The following is a 20,013-nucleotide window of genomic DNA, read 5'->3' on the forward strand; positions in this document are numbered from 1 at the left end:
CCCCCACCACACACACACACCCTCTCAGATGTAAACAAACGCCTGTCAGACCATACGCTTTGCATATGCTGAATAAATGTCCTAACGTGTCCGAAGGTGGTTGTCTCAACAGAAAGAAGATTTTGCACAAATTAACAAACAACAGTTTATTAATATAATCAAGGACATTATACAGATACTGATATAACGTTATGCGTATGCGGTATCGACAAGGTAAGGCAAGTTGTCAACATCGTACACACCGTAAAAACTCCCCAGTACCTGCACCTGGGCACCTGTAACACAAGCGGATAGTCTAGTGGAATAGAATGAAGGTAAAGACGTCAGTACAAATTATTTAAGTACCTGGAACCCCGTGACAGATCTGATTAGAGCTCTGGCATCCTTTTCAAACTCTTTCCGCCAAGCCGCCATTTTTCTTCTGGTGCACTATGGGAAGGGACCATCCATTATAAGTTAAGGGTAATGTGCGGTAGGGATCATCCGTTTGACGCACAGAAAGGAGGGACCATCAATTTTATGTCGTATTGAACAGAAGGTCACCGTCGTCATGTCTATTTCGGGAAGGAATATATTTGAATGTAATCGCGGTACAACTTACAAAGTATTCAAAACCAAAAATCTGTTTCGAAGCGGTGCTTTGAAACGGCGCCCTGCGGAGGTCAAATGAACTGCATGTAACTCACCCCGCCGTGTATACGTGTGTGTTTTAACTTTCTGTGTGTGTGTGTGTGTGTGTGTGTCTGTGTGTGAGTGAGTGAGCGTGTCTGTGTGCCGTGTGTGCGTGTGTCATATGTGTCCGTGTGTGTGTGTGTGTGTGTGTGAGTGTGTGTCCGTGTGTGTGTGTGTGTGTGTGTGAGTGTGAGTGTGTGTGTGTGTGTGTGTGTGTGAAATACGGACATACGGAAATCATGCGCACCTCATAGGCAAATGATGCGCTGAATTCGTTAATCATACGTTAGATGTGCGTCAAAGTAATAAAAAAAAACGTGTATGATTGCGTATGAAAAAAAAAAATTCTGTACGCAACTCAAGCACAGTGAGGAAACGCAGAAGTACAGTGACAGGGCCCTAACAACCATTATCATATAGCCAGAAGGCGTCGACCAATCAGAAGGCCCCACTTCCCATTGGTTATCAGGCCGTAACCTCAAAAGTGGTCGGTTATCAGAATAACCGACCACAGTGTGCGGCCAGTTTCATCCTGCGAGTTTTGATCTTCTCTGTAAAGGCTGCACTGCGGCAAATCCTGATATCATCTGCTCGTTGGCTAGTTTTTGTTCCCATGAGATATTCAAACACATACGGAGCATCTTTGTGTAGCAGCTATGTATACTATATTACGCTTCTCAATGGATTTAGGCAGCGTCCAAGCTTCACTACAATACCATGCATTATCATGATTGCAGAAAGGCTTTAATTTATTGCTCATTGCATGGGCCAAGTTTTCAATGAAGATATACATTTCTTGGTGTCTTTCAAGAAACGTTGTTCAGTTTTCTGTATAGGAAACGGACAAATGCAGTGGAAGGAACAAATGTTCGCGTGGGATTCATTTTTTTATATAATGTCAAAAGTAAAAAGCGGCTAGCCTATAAATCAGTAGACGTGTTATGTAATAGAACGAGTCCGAATAATTTTGAGAAAAAAATGAATTATAGTCTATTCTCAGTAGTCCCTCGCTTCGTTCACTGTTGTTGATTTTTTTTATAAGGCTTTCACTGTACATTGTACACAGGTAGCCTACATGTATGTTATAAGCATAAGTCTTGACTGTTTGGATTCAATACAGACATGAAACTATACTAGCTATGCCAAATTAACCCAGTACTTGAAACATAGACTGAGATGTCTCTACTAAAGTCACTGTGATCCAATGTAAGCTAAGAAATTTTAAAGTCATCCCCCTAGCTACTCTCATGCACCAGTAAAATTTATGTTCCACCCTCTGTGGTTTCCATTCCGCATAAATACATTCTCTCCAAGCAGAGGTTTGGGTTTTGGCTTTTCTTTGGCTTGTATTTTTTTATTGGCCTTTTTTGCATCGGCCTGGTATCCTTTTTTACGCCAACCCAACAAAAATATACCAGTGCAAAAAAGGAATCTCGATAAAAAAAGCATAAAAACACACCAAAAATAAGCCCAAACCCAAACCTCCGCTTGTAGAGTAAATATAAACGTTGTCACGTATGAGCGCTCATATGACGTAAGACCGCCGTGCTTGTTCACGCTATATTAGGCTACGTGTATGATATAATATCATGTTGTGAGCTCATAGTTTACCTTCTGCTGCCATGCATCTCATTGCTATTCTTGGTGAGTTATTCCAATCAGAATTGGCTCTCGTCTCGCGCACGTACTTCCCTGACACTGATCACATTAACTCGAGCCGCTGCCGAGCAGTTGACGCATTAGCGCCGCCTTATCAAGTATCCGCACCGGTGTGGAGCCAAATCCGTGAGCTGCCACATACGTGAGAGGTCAGGTGTTTAGGGCTAGGGGTAGGGTTGGTACTAGAGTTAGGGATAGGGTTAGTGCTAGTGTTAGGGTTAGGTTTAGGGTTGGTATTAGTGTAGAGTTAGGGATAGGGTTAGGGTTGGTATTAGAGTTAGGGTTAGGGTTGGTATTAGAGTTAGGGATAGGGTTAGGGTTGGTATTAGAGTTAGGGTTATAGGGCTAGGGTTGGAGTTAGGGTTAGGGCTAGGGTTAGGGTTTGGGTTGGTATTAGAGTTAGGGCTAGGGTTAGGGTTAGGTTTAGGGTTAGCATTAGAGTTAGGGTTATGGGGCTAGGGTTAGAGTTAGAGTTAGGGTTAGGGTTAAGGTTGATATTAGGGTTAGGGTTATGGTTAGGGCTAGGGTTAGGGTTACGGTTAGAGTTAGGGTTAGGGTTGGGATCATTGTTCCGGGCTAGGGTTAGACTTGCGATTGGGGTTAGGCTAGGTTTTAGGGGTCTCCCTTGAAGTTTTTGGGGAGAGGTGCTTCATAATCGGTTGATGAAAAATCAGCGAATTTTGATGAAAATGCTGAGATATAACACTAAATTTGAACATTTTGGGTGAGGGAGCACCCTTGCTTCATTGCTTGGGGAGAGCCCTGGGTTTAGTCTCACATGATCACGACCAAACCCCTCCCACGCCTTGTCTCATATTGTTTCAGGTATACTGGAAACCCCCATGTAGAGTCGTAGTCATGTATTTGGCAGGATCATGTATCTGGCTTGACACCGGGCTCAGCGCCATGGAAACTACCAACGTCAAACGGGCTTCCACCGGGTCAGAACCACGCACGGCATCCGGATGACGCCTGGCAATCCCGCTTCTCAATTAACACATGTGACTCGTGGTGAAATATTCTGCTAACAGTCATCAACAGTGTGATAACTAACATTAGCAACGCTGGAAGTTTATTCTCACGTATCTGAGACAGGTAGGTTTTGACATATATATTTCTTGTGTTATCTATATCGTTTATTGTCGGAAACAAGGGAAATCTGACACTTTGAGATTCAGTATCATCATTTATATTCACATTTGAGTGAATTCTATTTTTGGAAATTTGTAGAACTACTTTCCACTCTCATGTTTACAAGTGGGTGATCCCAGACTAATTGTTGTGAACGATATACATAAACAATACTGTAATTCACTTTATGTTCACAGCAGCAAAATTTCACTGTCTGAGGAAACTATATATTCACGGTGGTGACATGTGCAGGAAAAAGAAAGTCCTGGAATTATCTGTTAACTGTCATGATAAGTTCCCGGTACAGAAGTGACAGTGAAAACAGTGAACATAAAGGTACAGTGAAAAAATCAGGAATTACAGTAACCCGGTGCACTGGAGGTGGCGCGCAGTACAATAGCCAGGTAATGGCACTGTGATTATTGTATAAACTCCAAATACAAGCTGATGTATACGTGCTGTTAGTCCGTTCACTGCCCCTCTTCAAATGCTACAGAATATCTGTTCAAACAAAAATTGAATCAAAGGGCGAGGTTAAACGAATAGCCGGCCCCAGTCTACTGTAAACACACATGTACATGACTTGATTGTATGAAGAGCTACCTATTCTGGCCTCTCTTTCTGACGAAAAGTAGAAATTTGAAAACTGCTAAACTGTTGTTTGTTTTTTCGACAACAGTACGGATGCAAATATCTAAACATTGTTTGAAGGTGAAATACATGCCATTGCCACGAAAATGGCAAAATTTAAAATGAAAAGACTGACTAGAATTTGAAAAATATTCATATAAAATCGTAGTTGTCTGAAAATTATTTGAATATGGAGTGTAAAAATCTCATCATGTCTGGAAACTGGGTTTGCATGCAGCTGTGGTGTGACGATCACACTGACGCGTGGTTTGCCTTTTGCATTCCGCCCTCCCTGTCTAAAAAAGGCTGGAGCCGACTACAGCCCATGTTGCTGTGTGCACACGGCATGAGAAGCTAGTGTCCTGGGGGCAATCACTTGACACGTACAGCCTTTTAGGTTCGGCGATTCCTCTGAACTCTCCAAGATTTATTCTGGCCGCGCACGTCAGTACCGGTGCATATGTTTTTAAATAAATGGAAATGTGCGCTCTCAGTCCCTCTGGGTTTCCGTGCTAGGGGCAACCATTATCATGTTGTACCAATATTGCCTTTTATGTCCATGCACATCTGCGTCATCCACACCCATGTTAGCAAAAAGCCAAGCGAGCGGCTCGCCGTGGGAGACACGCCGAGATAGCTGCTCTTTTCACCGTGTAAATCTTCCTCGGCAAGGCGGAGAAAAACGGTCGTCTTCTCACAAAAGATCGCAGCAGGAACGAGCTACAGGAACGGCGACATCGCTGGACACTTGTCACGGGAAAGGTACGTTATGTAGACGGCGTCGTGCTTTGATTCAACAGTGGTTATGGCCGTGGTGCTGATTCTTGTGCTGTTCTTGCACTGGTTCTGAAATATATTCCGTGCATCACTGGGAGGTAGAGAAGCATGTATCCTACAGATATTTACGATGTACAATCTCGTTCTCAATCAGGGCGTGAATGCAGGTTTTACCAGTTATCCTGAAAGCTGAGTCAGTAATACAACACGCGTGTAGGTAGAAAAGGATGCATTGGTTTGTGTGAATGAACGGTATTTTCTTATCAGATTCAGTTCTTATTGAATATCGACTGGCATGTCACATTAAGTGCATGAAATGTGTCGAGTATTTACAATTTGCGCCCAGTTAATACAAATAGATAGCATAAAATCCTACATATATCTGTATCATTAGCGATAAAATACATCAGAAAAACGAATCACATCAAGAATACAACAACTAAACATTCTAAAATCAGTATGTCTGCATTTTTACGAGTACTGTTAGGTTAGTATGTGAAGACCAGCAGAGAAGAGATGTTTTAGATATGCATTATAACGTTATGAACCATGGCATCAGGACAGAAATGCCAGTTGAATTTGACACAACTCCATGTGTGTGTGTGTGTGTGTGTGTGTGTGTGTGTGTGTGTGTGTTGTGTGTGTGTTTGTGTGTGTGTGTGTGTTTGTGTGTGTGTGTGTGTGTGTGTGTGTGTGTGCGTGCGTGCGTGCGTGCGTGCGTGTGTGTGAGTGTGTGTGTCTAATAATTCCTTCCAGTACACCTTAACAGGTTGTCGGCCATTAATATGACGTTACTTGGACCAACAAGAGGTCAGAGATATCATACCTCCATAAAATATTCAAAGCTTTTGTAAATTTTGATGTTGATTTTGGAAGCAATGTAATAAGTAGCATAATGTATTTTAATTGATAGACTTCTTCAAATAACATATATATTGTATGGGTCAAAGCCGGCAGAGCTTCAAAAATATTTCATCACTAATTATGCAAACTGACCTGCATTTGTATGATCAATGTGTAGTAATGTTCATCGTCAACTAACTTTTCCATCAGTTACCACTGAGGAATCATCATTGTTTTTATATTGAATCTTAAAATTAGGCCCCTGGCTTTTTACATAATATCAATGTTAACCCTACCTAGACCGGGCTTTTTTTGACATGGGGGGACCGGGGGGGGGCTCTTTTGACCCCCCCTAAGAACTCGCGAACGGTATGTCGTATGACCACCAAATTTTCAGAGAATGGTGTACTAGTAAAAATTTATCATATCTACAATTTTTATGTCGTTATGATGTAATATGACGTCATTATGACGTCATTAATGTGATTTTATTGGCCAAAACCGTCTAAATAGGTTTTTCCCTGAAAACTAAATGGTATTCAACATAACTGTACCAAAAGTGTTTATGACAGAATATTATGATGTACTAAGTCTTATGTTGCCCATAGCAACACCGGTGACGTCATACAATGACGTCATGCATATTTAAGATATCCGCCATCTTGGATCATCAATCTTGAATTTTCAAAAATAGTTTTTTTTCATGATAAAGCCTAAAATACATCGTAAACATACTAAAGACCTTCGTTTAAACCTTTTTGGAAAAAGAAATGGAAGTATTGATGAAATTTTAATGAAAATAACCTGTATATACCTGTTCTAATGAAATTGTCCGCCATCTTGGATTTTGGCCAATGACGTCATCAAATTAGCATAAATTATGCATATTTAATGATAAAATTTACATAAAATTATATGGGATGTTATTAATATTAGAAACCATGAGTAACTTGACATAAAACCCATAAAATTCTATTGTTGAAACAAAAAGTACTAAATTTAGCAAAAAATGCCTGTCAGAAACCCGTTGCCATGGCAACACAAAAAATCATTATCTTATTCCAATGATAGAGAATTGTTGCCAACATTATTTTAGGAAAAGTCACCAAGTTTGGCCGTTCTACGGCTAGCCGTTCAGACGCTAGGTGACATCAAAGTTGCCGCGGGCACTTTTAGCCCCCCCCCCCGGTCTAGGTAGGGTTAATTCATTAACTTCTACCATTGATCATTAATCTAACAATTTATTACCTTATGCCTCCATTCTCATACATATTTAGCAATTTATTTAGAATTTTTTGCAATGATGTGTTAAATCTTGTGACAATATTTGATTTAGGTAAGTAGTCCGTCTAACGTAGCTGATTTGACTGGTCTATTTTTTTAATATGTGATTTTTTTCGCGCAATTTACAGTGTACGTGTGTTAATTGAAGTTACGAAATGACCTGTTAATATGATTGTAGTATGAAGTATAAGTGAAACATTAACATGATTCTGTATATGACAGTCGGTGTCACTGGAAAATAGAAGAAAAATTTACAGACTATGCATAATGTGCAAAATGACTAAAAACTTTTAGACGTACAAACTACTCTGTAACTAAATCCAGCTAAAAACAACAAATAGCCATGCCCCCAAGTACCAGAGTTATCAACCAATGATTGAGGTGTTCAAAGACTGATTTTTCCCTGAACTACATGGTATCTAGTACTAGCTTGTACATTAGGGGCTGATACAAAACATCATCACATAAATTATGCAAATTAGGGTATATTTCCACGGTTAATGGAATCCTTTGCCGAGGGTATAAGGTCGGGAACTCATTACATGGTGACGTTTTCCTTGCTATGGAATATTGAATCTGCCTATGCTTTAATTTGTGTGGCACCCCAGGACTTATTTTTTCCTGTATTTTGCCCTCTGGGCATTCGCTATTAAGGCGTGTCATGGCGGGATTTTTCTGTATCTTTGGCCACAGCAAGTAATTTTCATGGATTACATCAGCGCGCGCATTAATTTTCACCTGATTTTGGAAAAGGAAACAAGAAATTTTGTTGCCTTCTGACAGTGGTCAACATGCCGAAAATGGGCAAAGATGTCTGTTGCCATGCCGGAAAGTGGATGGCAGATAACTATGAAAAGAGGAGACAAGATAAGGCTCTGAATTAATGTTTTGTTTCCTACTTTGATGCAGTGATATGTAATGTTGGCTGTGTATATGTGATGTTCCCACTGAATCAAAACCATTTGTACAATGATTGAGTCAAATTTTAAAATGTAGGAACCTGTTTTTTTTCGCCCGCTCGCATTAGATTTGGAGTCTATGGAGGATGTCATCCATAGGATTTACTTGCTGTGGCCTTAGCCTCCGCTTTGTATACATTGCAGCGTAATTGTATTGTATTGGAGATGAGGCTGACACCTGAGCCTTACCACAGCCATCTTTTCCCATCATTGGTGTTGGCGAAACTTGCCCCTTGGGTCTCTTCTAGGTAAACTCGATTCCTCTTTCCATATAGTTACCCTTGCTATTGACTTGGGACACATCTGACAGACACTGTCGAGTCGTCTGTATCTGTGCAGACATGTGACAGACATGGCCGAGTCATCTGTATCTGTGCAGACATGAGACAGACATGACCGAGTTATCTGTACCTGTGCAGACATGAGACAGACATGACCGAGTTATCTGTATCTGTGCAGACATGTGACAGACATGGCCGAGTTATCTGTATCTGTGCAGACATGTGACAGACATGGCCGAGTCATCTGTATCTGTGCAGACATGACCGAGTCATCTGTATCTGTGCAGACATGACCGAGTCATCTGTATCTGTGCAGACATGACCGAGTCATCTGTATCTGTGCAGACATGTGACAGACATGGCCGAGTCATCTGTATCTGTGCAGACATGTGACAGATATGGCCGAGTCATCTGTATCTGTGCAGACATGTCTACAGCAAGAGCCAATAGGCATGCAGCTTTCCTCTATTCTTCTTGCTGATTGGCTGTTGGGACTTAATTAGGTTAACTAGTACTCTGTGAACAGCTTCACCAATCCATACCATATTGAAAGTAGGTACTGTACTGGTACTGTAGGTACTGCTCAAGCATTGGAATGCGGGGCATAAACGATTTTTTTAATCTTGAAAATCAACAGTTTGCATTATGCAAATAAATATCCTGAACAATAATTTAGGGGATAGCTATCCAACTGTTGTATCTTAGTCACTTCATACTATAGTTATATCGATGACAAACACTGTTTTCCCTTGTATTCTCCTTTCTTCCCTGCCATGTCGTAAAATATGGTGAAGCCATGCTGAATTTGCTCTAAACCAAACGTCGGCCTTCCATCATCTGTAGAACGTCCTTGGCCTTTCTAGTTTCAATTGTAAATTCTATGATGGACGCGGATGTGTGTAACAAGATTGTGTCCATAATCGCCTTGTTTGGTTTGGGTGAAGATTATAGAAGTCTTTGATTTATTGATTGCTTGTGATGCCACTGAGCCGGTTGGCTGAAATTAAGGCCTACAGCTTTTCATACAAATTCTTCCGTGGGCGTTGAAGAATAATATCATTAACCCTGTTATTCCTGACGCACGACTACGGCCTTGTTCAGACGGAGTCAGTGAAAGCGCTTTACATGTGGTTTCCCCGAAGCCGGTTTCAAGTGGCTCCATCTGAACGCTCCAAATCACATTGAAAGCGCCTCGATCCCAAACTACCTCTAGAGGTGGATTCGAATCGGTTTTCCCGCATCGCGATTTGCGTCTGAACGCAATGTGATTTCAATGTAACTTCGCCTGGTCATGGATTACGGGGTGATATTTCTTTATTTATATGCAATACCAAAATTTTCAAGGCAGCAACTTCAAGAGCAGTAATGGTCGAATAATGTGTCCGTTCTAGGACAAGCTTCATCGCATCTGGCGGGACCACGTCGGCATTCGGCGGAGGTACGCTGGGAGGTCGTTGACCTCTGACATTAATAATAACACGCTATCTTGCGAGTACGTCGGCAGAACGTACTGCGCCTGCGCAGAACCCTGTATTTTCACGGTTTTCGATGGATTTTTGGTCAACGTTGCATCAGAATTTTGCCTGTTGCAGAGGATATCTTTTCCGACATAACATTTGGAAACTACAGACGAGATGTTTTCCTTATATGCGCGAATACGACCTTATATGAGACATTCTACCAAAGTGCTATGTACAATACATTACGGGTTTCGCGCAGGTGCAGTACGTTGTGCTGACGTGCTTATCTTGCGTGTTTTCATCAAACAACAACTAAATGTAGATTAGGAATATCATGATCGGGCACGATTTGAAAGAAATGTGTGGCACCAGGTGTGAGCAATGTGAGTTACCCAAATCGCGATTCAAGCGTTTCCGTGTGAACAAGACCTACGTTATCTTGTATAAAATGTTGCCACATTGTGTACAGTCTGTGAGCACATGGTTATCCATGCACGGGACACTGGGTGTCATCACATCTAGCCCCGAGACAGATTTGTTTATTTCAAACGTAAGGCCACAGCAAGTATCTTTGTTAATTAATTTTCGCCTGATTTTGGAAAGAAACAAGAAATTTTGTTGCCCTTTGACAGTGGTCAATATGCCGAAAATTAGCAAAGATGTCTGTTGCCATAGCGGAACGTGAATGGCAGATAACTATAAAGAGAGGAGACAAGACAAGACAAGGCTCTGATTTATTGTCTTGTCTTTTACTTTGATACAGTGATGTATTTCATTCCTTTTATATGTAATGGTGGCTGTGTACATGTGATATTTCCGCTGAACCAAAACCATTTGTACAATGATTGGAAACATAATTTGTTTCAGTGTAAAATGGATGTTGGAATAGTTGGCAGTAACGTAGCACAATACATGTATCATTTCTTGTTTGAACATTTCTGGTTTTTATGATGTCAAAATTTGAACATGTAGGAATCTTGTTTTTGGCCTGCCTTGTTCTTTTTCGCCCTATCGCATTAGATTTGGAGTCTTTGGAGGATGTCATCCATAAGATTTACTTGCTGTGGCCTATTAAAATTGTCCAGACACCGCACTACCGTAAATTCAATGTGCGGTACACGAAATTTTCAAACATGTTCTGAACTGAAGTCTTTTCTCCCTATTTGCCCTTATGCAACAGCAATTTATCTTCGACTTAGTCCTAGTCATTCCGTTCCATGGTTCAACTAGATCTAGCCAAGAGGTTTCATACCAAATGTTACGGTGTGAGTCTTTTCCAGTAGAAGTCGATACCCACGTTACGCTGCTGATCCTGACAAAGCGGGGTTGTCGGCTGATATTATCTCCCCCGGTCTGACGCACTCGTGCTCGGCACACACGTCAGCCGGTACGCCGTACGCGTGATAGATTGTTCCAGAAATAGAAACTTGTTGAGCAGAGAAGGGGGCGGCTCAGGCTCGGTTCCAAAATGTCTGTCAGGCAAAGCCGATGTTCTTCCGACGCCCACCACGAAGAGATGTCTAAAGTCTATCCGGGTTGTTGATCTACACGCTTGTTGTATTAATTTATAGCATATTGGTTGTTCGGTCCTTTGATTTCTTCGTCAATGTGAACTGTTCTGTTAAAATATCCATCTGTATTCGTTTGAAATATCTTTGTTTCTGTTAATTTCTTGTTTAATCTTTATAGTACCATGGTATTTACCTCCATGAAAAATGGAGGTATTGTTTTTGGTAGTTTGTAGTCATTTGTGTGAATAAATACAAACAAAAACAAACATAAAAAGTGACCTTCACTTCATTTTGTCATGGGAAACAGAATCTCCACCTGTTCCGTGAATGTATGGTTTGAATTAGTGGTTTATTTCCATAAAGAAATGTTTTACGGAAATAAACCATTCATTCACACACACACCACCGCATCAACCAAAAAATTGTTCCGTACGTGCATTGGAACTGTATTATATTATCGGTGCGACATACCCATGGGTGAAATATATCATAGAAATAATTATTACTCATACACTTGTATTACGTAACTAACTCCCCTATTACATTTCATCCTTCCGTCTCGTTACACACACATAAAACCGAAGCCATTACCACCCAGAATCATACTTCCGGTAATAAACAGCTCTGAACTGAAACTAAAAGGTTAGCAAATTGCAGCTGGTGGATCATTATGGCTTCACCACACTATGTTATGTGGTGAAACCTATTGTGTTCCCTTATGTTTCTTATCCTTCTCCTTCTCCTCCTGCCATTTCATTAAATTGATTCAATTTATTCATTTTAGAGCCAAACAGCATTACATTTCGCATGAAGGTACAGTGGTCAAATACCTTCAGGTGTTTTTTCATTTTCTTGATACATGCTTTTAGAATGGTTTTATTTGGCCTTTTTGGCTGTGTTATAGGTAATGTATACGTACTATAGCAGTGTGTGTTACCATGATTGGAGTGTGACCATATTTGGGCATAGGGCTAGAAGTTCAGTGCCCAAATATGGACAGCAGCTGCAGCCCTATTTGCCCAATGTGTTCGCTGATTGGCTGTTCCATTAATTACTTTACTGCTAAATGAACACCTGCGTATGGTTCCACATACTTGTCCAGGAAAAGGAGTCTATTCGGTTGTAAATCGGTGGAAACTTGGGGACTGGTCCATTTTTGTGATGTGGTGAAGCCATTGCTGCATTTGCTCCCGAGCAAATGCCGGCCTTTCAAGTTATTAACATGTCTCCTTTGTGGTTCTATGATTGGCATTGAGTCATTTATATAATAATTGAATCGTTTTTTTCATATTCCTTCCCAAATGGCCTAAATGCTCATGTGATCAAATGTGGTCTAAAAGATATAAAAATGGAGTATTGAATACTGAAACGCTACATTCTAATGCTAAGTGCTAAAGGTCTATAACAATGATACTATATACTATTTATCATATACTGTTACACACCGTTTCCTCTCTCTTTTTGAACCATCTAGAAAGATAACAAGTAAAATCTGAGATTTTATACCTCCGGGCTTTTTATTGTATATTTTTCCATGTTGTTTGTTCTGTATAGTTGATGGTGTTGAATTTTATGTGTTAGATTTAGCGTTCCTGGTTGTGTTAATACAGGACTGGTCAACATTTTCATCTGCAGCCCATACCATGTACCCACGGTAAAAATGCATGTCGAGAACGTCTGAGACAGTATACCACGGTATTTGTAAGTTAAGAAGTCGTAATATACGCCGAAAACATCCAAGATTGCGCAAGACGGCGTTGACCCCTGACCCATTGGCCCACCCGGAAGTTGCGCTGGCAGCCAGCCCAGCGCCGCGCGCGACCATTTTCAGATTTTTACGCCCCAAAACACATATACAATAAAAACAAAAAAACCTGCACCATCTACAGCCCATTAGAAGAACATACACCGAGTCCAGTCTACCCCAACGCGAGATACAACTGCGATAATATTTCAAAATACATATCGGAAGCAGACACCCCTCTGTTTGACCCCTTTTAAATGGTAAGACCCAAAACTGAAACCTCCCCATTCCTTAACAACATGGTAAATTCCATTTTCAGCATGGCGGGGGTGTCCGGAGCACTTAAAAACCTTTTATTTCCACGCCCATAAACACATATACAATTAAAAAAAAACGTTCTGCATCATCTGCAGCACAACAGCAATACGTATACCGAACCACAGACAAATCCGTCCAGCCGATCGCGAGAAACAGCTGCTGACAGAAATGTTTCGAACCATAGTAAAACCTCCTCGCGGAAGGATATCTCCTTCCCCGGAGGTAATTTTGTACACTATACGATCATTCCTGCATGACATCAAGTACCACAAGTGTCCTGCTTTGACATTTTCTTGCATGTCTTGTCTTATCGTATAGTCTTGAATAGTGCTTGGCGTTCATCTTCATAATAATGTGCTACATTTGTACTGCAGCTTTAAATCTGGAGAGGGATGAAAGACTGGGGTTATAAAACTAGCGACACTGAAGTATGATACTCTGCACACTTCTATATTTAACAGACGAGGTGGTGAGATTCTTGTAAGAGCATTATTATATATAAGATGATGTCCCAGGAGAAGTGATTTGTATGGATCGGTGGGCTTTACTCAGCTATAATAACAGATCTTCTGTAGAAGATCCGCTTTTGACTCCTGCTGAAGGAAGGAGCTTACGGAGGAGAAAGCAGCTTGTTGTGATATCAATCAGGATGTCATCTGGATTTGCGAAAAAAAACTTTTAGAATTCAATTAGGTACCACCATCTCTATCAGAATATGGTTCTAAAGGTGTAGTCCACAAAAATAGTTAGAATCCTTCTGAAACCACCATGAATGTAGTGCATCACAAATAGTAGTTAAGATCAGATGTCTGTAAAACCAAGCAAACTAGAAAGGCCAACATTTGCGTCGGAGCAAATGTAACATTTCACTCCATCTCCTTCCCAAAACAAAAATATAAGATGCTAAATAAATCATACTGCAATTATACAAGGACAAGCTTTTTGTATCTCGACAGCTTTATTTACAAAAATGGCACTTGGCAATTATGTCCCAATTTTTTATACAAAGATACTAGGACAAGTACTTTAAATCTAGACAGCTTTACTTTACACTTATCTCAATCTTATAAGTTATATATTGCAGGTATCTAAATACTACTAATGACGAGATTGTAACTACTACTATCGGCAGCAAAATTTTACGGTCTGAGAAAAATGGACATGTTCACGGAACTATATATTCACGGTGGCAACAGGTGCAGGAAAATGAAAGTCCAGGAATTATTTGTATTGATAAGTTCACGGTACAGAAGTGACAGTGAAAACAGTGAACGTAACAGTACAGTGAAAAAATCAGGAGGTAACCCTATTGTGTTATGTTATGAAATGCAATTTTGAAATTTTTTGTATGACAATATCTTGCAGTCTTTTCTTAAAGTCAGGTGAATAAAAAGATATGTTCGGAACGTTGTTTGTAAATGATAACTAAAGGCATAACCGGACTCCTCTAACATTTGATACAGAAATGATACAGAAAAGGACATCAAAACTTGCCTTGACAGAAGCTTTCAATCAGCCGATTTTGAACTATTTTTCCAAACAGTACAGTATCAGGACTAAAATCAGACTTTATTTATTTTTTATCAGAATATCTTTATCAGAATTTACAACAGCAATGCCAAGCTTTTTAATACGGTTTCGAGTGCTTGACAGACACAGAGACAGCCATGAAGAAGGCTGATGCATTTTATTTTATTCCAACATGTGACATGGTGACGGCACACTTAAGTTTTTTCAACTTATATTAATGCCGCCACCAACACGGGGGACAATACAATACCCATTTTCACCTGAGCGAAGTGAGGAAAGTAAGTGTCTTTCCCAAGGGCACAAGATCGGTGGCATGTCAGGACTCGAACCCGGGGCCTCTTGGTTCCTAGTCGAGTACTCTGCTGCTACGCCACACGACCCCACAGTGGTGCATTTAACAATAACCGTTTCCGAGAAATGTGTAGCAGGGCCGAACAAGATTACATAGTGGTATAGGAACTACAAAGCAAACCTTGGAAATTCAACCCATCGACATCATAGGATCTGTTGTGCTTTATCAAATCTGACATGCGGGTACCGTGAAATTATTTGTCTCTAGCTTTAAAAATGATTACCTTGATTGTAGGTTTCTGCCGGCTAATCCTATAACAACACAGTAGCCGTTATGCCACACCGCCTTAATTTTATGGATGACATCCTCCGAAGACCGCCAAACTAGTGCGCGCGGGCGAATAAAAAAAATCCGGCCAAAAATAAAAATGCTACTAAACCACAGGAATACAAAGCTGGTATTGTGAATTTGCGTCAGCACATAGAGACGTATACGACAAGCCGGCACATGCTGGCTTTTTGCGAAATTTATGAATCGGCGCTGTACGTATATGTGCCGAGTTCTTGATTGGTGGAGCTTCGTTAGCCCGACTCCGTATTGTCGCTAACTACCATAGACTACCCAGGCCTAGAGCCAGGCCAGAACCTGGGTGGACGTGGTCTTTTTTTTTAGAACAGGCGAAAATCAATGCGAGCGCGGATGTCATCCATAAAATTAAATCGGTGGGGCCTTATTGATACGTTTTGGTTATCCCAAATAGGTCACAGGCAACAAAACTACTTGTTCAGGGTACTAGCCTGGTTACCAGACCTATTTTAGCTCCAGAGTCTCTTTCCTATTTGCGGATAGGATAAAGACTCGGGAGCCACGTGATAACCAGTCTACAGTATGCGTCAGACAATGCCGCAAATCACAAGATTATAAGATGTGATGAAACGAAAGAAACAGGACAGGACGACAACTGCTGTTTTCGTGACGAAAAAAAAAAAGACATGTTAGACATTATCGTCCCTTGGCATATTTCAAATCCCGACATCTTGTTTTTTTCGGCCATTCTTTTTTTTTTTGTTGTTTGCCCTTCTTGTTTTTTTCTACCCTTCTTCTGTATCTGCATCTGTATAACCGGTACTACCGCCTTTCGGCGTAACACACCAGCTTGTTTTTTTTCGCGCTCTCGCATTAGACTTTAGGTCTCCAGAGGACGTCATCCATGAAAATGAGTTGTTGTGGCCTATCCCTGAATACTCGCTGTCTAGGCAGGGCTGTCCCGTGCAGCAGGTTTGAAAATGTCACGGCGCTGTTTTGACTGTTGCCATGGCAGCACAGGTAGGGTAATCCTGCCCTGCGGCTGGTGCGGGATCAGACATGTACATGCATCACTCCTGACATTAACGGCAAGCTAAGGGCAAACAGGGAGGGAACACCATTCTAAGAATGCTTTTCAGACATTCAGACATTTTTACCCTCCATGAAAATGGGGGTACTGTTTTTACTCCGTTTCATGTTTGGTCTGATATCTGAAGAACGGTGAGAAGGAACTGTACGATATTTGGCAGATTGATGGATGGGGCCTTGGAGATTGTGTAGGTTGACTTTGAGCCCCTGGTGATTGACCTTGGTACTGCAGTTTAATTTTTTTATTCTGTTGTTTTCGCGTTATGGACTGTTTGTGCGATATTAAGGTAGCATGTAGTTGTTATTACCATGGTTTAGTGGTTTAAATTTGGGTCCCCTAGCTGTTTGCGTTTGATATTTACAAAATGTTTAATGTTGGACTTTTTGTGTTGAATGTTTGGAAAATCTGGGGGATGGTTTGGTATGATTTTTGGTATGTGGGTAGTTGTTGAGTCTCTTTGTGTTTTGGAGTGCATTAGCAGGTTGTCGCATATTTTTATTGCTTAATTTAAAAGGATTTTCACTTTTTCACCCCTACTTCATAATAGGATGGTCTGTTTGACCCAAAAGTTGGGACAGAGTGTTTTTGTTTATACCTCCAGCTGGCAGGTCAGACCCAGGCAGCCCTATCTATTTTTACCCCTAGACACAGTTTGAAGGAAAATAAATCTTGTTTGTCTGCTCTGCAGGTCATTTGCCTTCAGGTCATTGACCTACATGTACAGGCAAATGTAGCCTGGGTACCATCCCCAGTAGTATATTCGCAAACTCTATAACAGTTATAGAGTTTGCGAAACTCTAGGCAAATGACCTGCTGGCCATCAAAGTAAACAAACCATGGTAACAAGACACTAAACGCCTGCACATGACAGCTTGATAAATACAAAGTGTCACCACAAATCATTCTGCTGATAAAAACAAAGTTTGACTCATAATATCTCTATTGAAATACACCCGAAAAGATTACAAAATAACAAGCTATTTCATGGAGGGATGATGTCTACGACTTCTCCTTGTTTAAAATTTTATTCACATGGATTTTTGAGATAGGAAGCACTTGTTGTGCTTATGTGAATCCGCTGCTCATAAAACATATTACAAATGTTAACACAAAGATGACATAAAATATAACATAAACATAAAATGAAAGTGGCTGGCGCACCGAAACCTATAGCGTTAATGAGATTGGTCAAATCTTCCAGAGTGATGAATATAGTTGAACACAATATCAAAGATACGGCAGTTAGTAGGGTATGGGAGGGAGGGGCTGCCTGTAAGAAGTAAAGTACATAATGTGGCGTCGTTTGCGTTGAGTGGGTCGGAAGGGAGTATGTTTTCAAGATGAAGGCAAGATATGGATAACAACATTTTGGTCCTTTCAGTATTGTAAATTCTCTGTATTCTCTGTATGTGTGTAGATTATCCTTCAAGAGGCATCATTGTCAATCTTGAATTGTATATTCATCAGTTAATGCAATAATCTAGATAGTCTTGGTACAGCACTTATTGTTGACGTCAATTAGGCCATGTTGATTTGATTATATGGATGACATCCTCTGGGAACCCGAAAACTGATGCGAGCGTGCGAATAAAAAAAAGTTTTGCAAAAAAAAAAGTTAAGCTTTCACTATGAAATCTACTTGGTCATGAAGGTTGAACAAATGGCACAGAATATGTTATGGCGAATAATCTGCTCTTCGAATTCATTTATTTACATTTTTGTCTTTTTTCCTTTGATTTTGGCATTCTACGGCATTGGTATCGTTTCTAAATGTTTTCCTTGCAACTTATGGTATATTTTTGCTCATTTAGCACCTTTTTTGCACGATTTACAGTATGGTTGAAAACTTTTTTTTTTGGAAACGACTGAAAATTCATGCGCGCGCGGATGTCATCCATATAATCAAATCAACATGGCCTTACTGCCATAAGGGCATTTAGTAATTAACGACTTGCATCTCATTATCGCAAAAAGCGTAAAATTCAGACTCCTGGCTTGTCTCCACCAGACTTCTTTGCAGGCTGAATGAGTTGGCCAGGGGAGTTGGCCGGCCATAGAGGGTCCAATTGGCAAATCTTACATTCTTTTTATGCCAATTTGTACTATTTATTTAACCTGCAAAGGAGTCTGGTGGAGACTAGCTCCTGAGGAAGTTTATTTAGTTGTTCTCGATCTCCTGATTTTTCCAGTTCTGAGGAAATCAGCCGATGTATAACTCATCAGTACACTGCAAATTTATACATCGCAATCATCCATTTTTGTTTAATGTTAAACTTTTGGAAAAAACATCATTGATCCAACAGATGAAAGTATTACCAATACTTGAATACAATGAAAAGTTTATTGCAAATTCGTGCCTAGAGGCTAATTGCAAATTACAAAACATAAAAGAACAATGAAATAGAGTATAAAATAACTAAAGTCTACATGATAAAGGTAGCTGTCTAGAACTATAACTATGTCTAAAACTATGTATGAAGGGTTTGACTTCTCTTCTGTAAACCATGGAAGACGTAATGTCCCACCTTTTCCAAAATTTGTGGGTTTTGGGAAGTTAAAAGAAGAATAGTTTTTTCTTGGTCTGTAAGTTTAGAGAAATTGGGATAAATTGTAGAAGTTTGAATACTTAATTCATTTTGAGCGTTGTTATGGAATGAACAGTTTGAAATAAAATGTATTTCGTCTTTCACAGCCTTTGCACTACATTATTTACAATGAAAAAAAGATATTCGTCCTCAATCATCTCTGGACAAAATGGACAAACCATATATATCTGGTCGATAGGAATTTTTTGGAACATCCCAGTTTCTATACTTAGTTTGTGACAGCCAATTTAGAGAGTTATTCTACTTCTCTTGTTTGAGGAGTAAGATTCTGCACCGTAACAAATCAAATCAACTTTATTGTTCAACAACTGTAGCTGGTACAATGTATGGCAAAGAGACAACAAGGGTACATACATAAACTAATACTAAGTTATATTTCTAACGAGCTAGTCCATAATTTTACTTAAGCTAATCTATGGTGTTTTCTTAAGAAGAGTATTATCACATTCTGTAATTCAGGAGATATATTAGTTATTACCTCCGGATAGGGATGTATATCCCGTGCGCGGAGGTTTTGTAAGGGAAGACGAAAATTACGTTCGCAGCCGTTTCTCGCGTTTGGGTGGACGGATATGTCTGGGACTTGGTATACGTTTTGCTATTGGGCTGTAGATGGTGCACGTTGTTTGGTTTTTTAGTATGTGTGTTTTAGTGCGTGAAAATGATGCGTTGTGACAGCGTATGGACACCCCTTTCAGTGTGAAAGTGGACCTCAACTTTTGACCTTTGCATGTATAAGGACCATTGAGGTCTCGACCACTGATCTGACCTTTCACACAGAGGGGTGTCAGCATTCTCGATAAATTCTTTCTTTGAAACTGTTCAGATGTGAACCACATGTGCCGTCAATCAACGTCTCATTATCGTGCCTGGTGGGGGCCGGCTGGGGGGGATAGGGCTGCTATTCACACTGATATCTA

At 40.3% G+C, this 20,013-nt stretch overlaps 2 protein-coding genes across 2 annotated transcripts in view; one reads left to right on the forward strand and one right to left on the reverse strand.

Annotated features, from left to right (window-relative positions):
* Positions 1–417, reverse strand: part of LOC109465047 (gamma-tubulin complex component 5-like) — a 24,200-nt gene extending 23,783 nt beyond the window's left edge. The window contains exon 1 of the mRNA XM_019762190.1: positions 346–417. Coding sequence (XP_019617749.1) covers positions 346–414 — 69 coding nt within the window. The 5' untranslated portion in view covers positions 415–417. The remainder of the gene's footprint in view (positions 1–345) is intronic.
* Positions 418–3,209: 2,792 nt separating this feature from the next.
* LOC109465023 (ankyrin repeat domain-containing protein 34C-like) overlaps positions 3,210–20,013 on the forward strand; it is a 34,147-nt gene continuing 17,343 nt past the window's right edge. The window contains exons 1-2 of the mRNA XM_019762146.1: positions 3,210–3,426; positions 4,684–4,854. The gene's annotated coding sequence lies outside the window, so the exon portion shown is untranslated. The remainder of the gene's footprint in view (positions 3,427–4,683; positions 4,855–20,013) is intronic.

The sequence above is a fragment of the Branchiostoma belcheri genome, unplaced genomic scaffold (genome assembly GCF_001625305.1).
Source record: "Branchiostoma belcheri isolate BF01 breed outbred unplaced genomic scaffold, Haploidv18h27 scaffold146, whole genome shotgun sequence".
NCBI classification, from domain to species: Eukaryota; Metazoa; Chordata; class Leptocardii; order Amphioxiformes; family Branchiostomatidae; genus Branchiostoma; species Branchiostoma belcheri.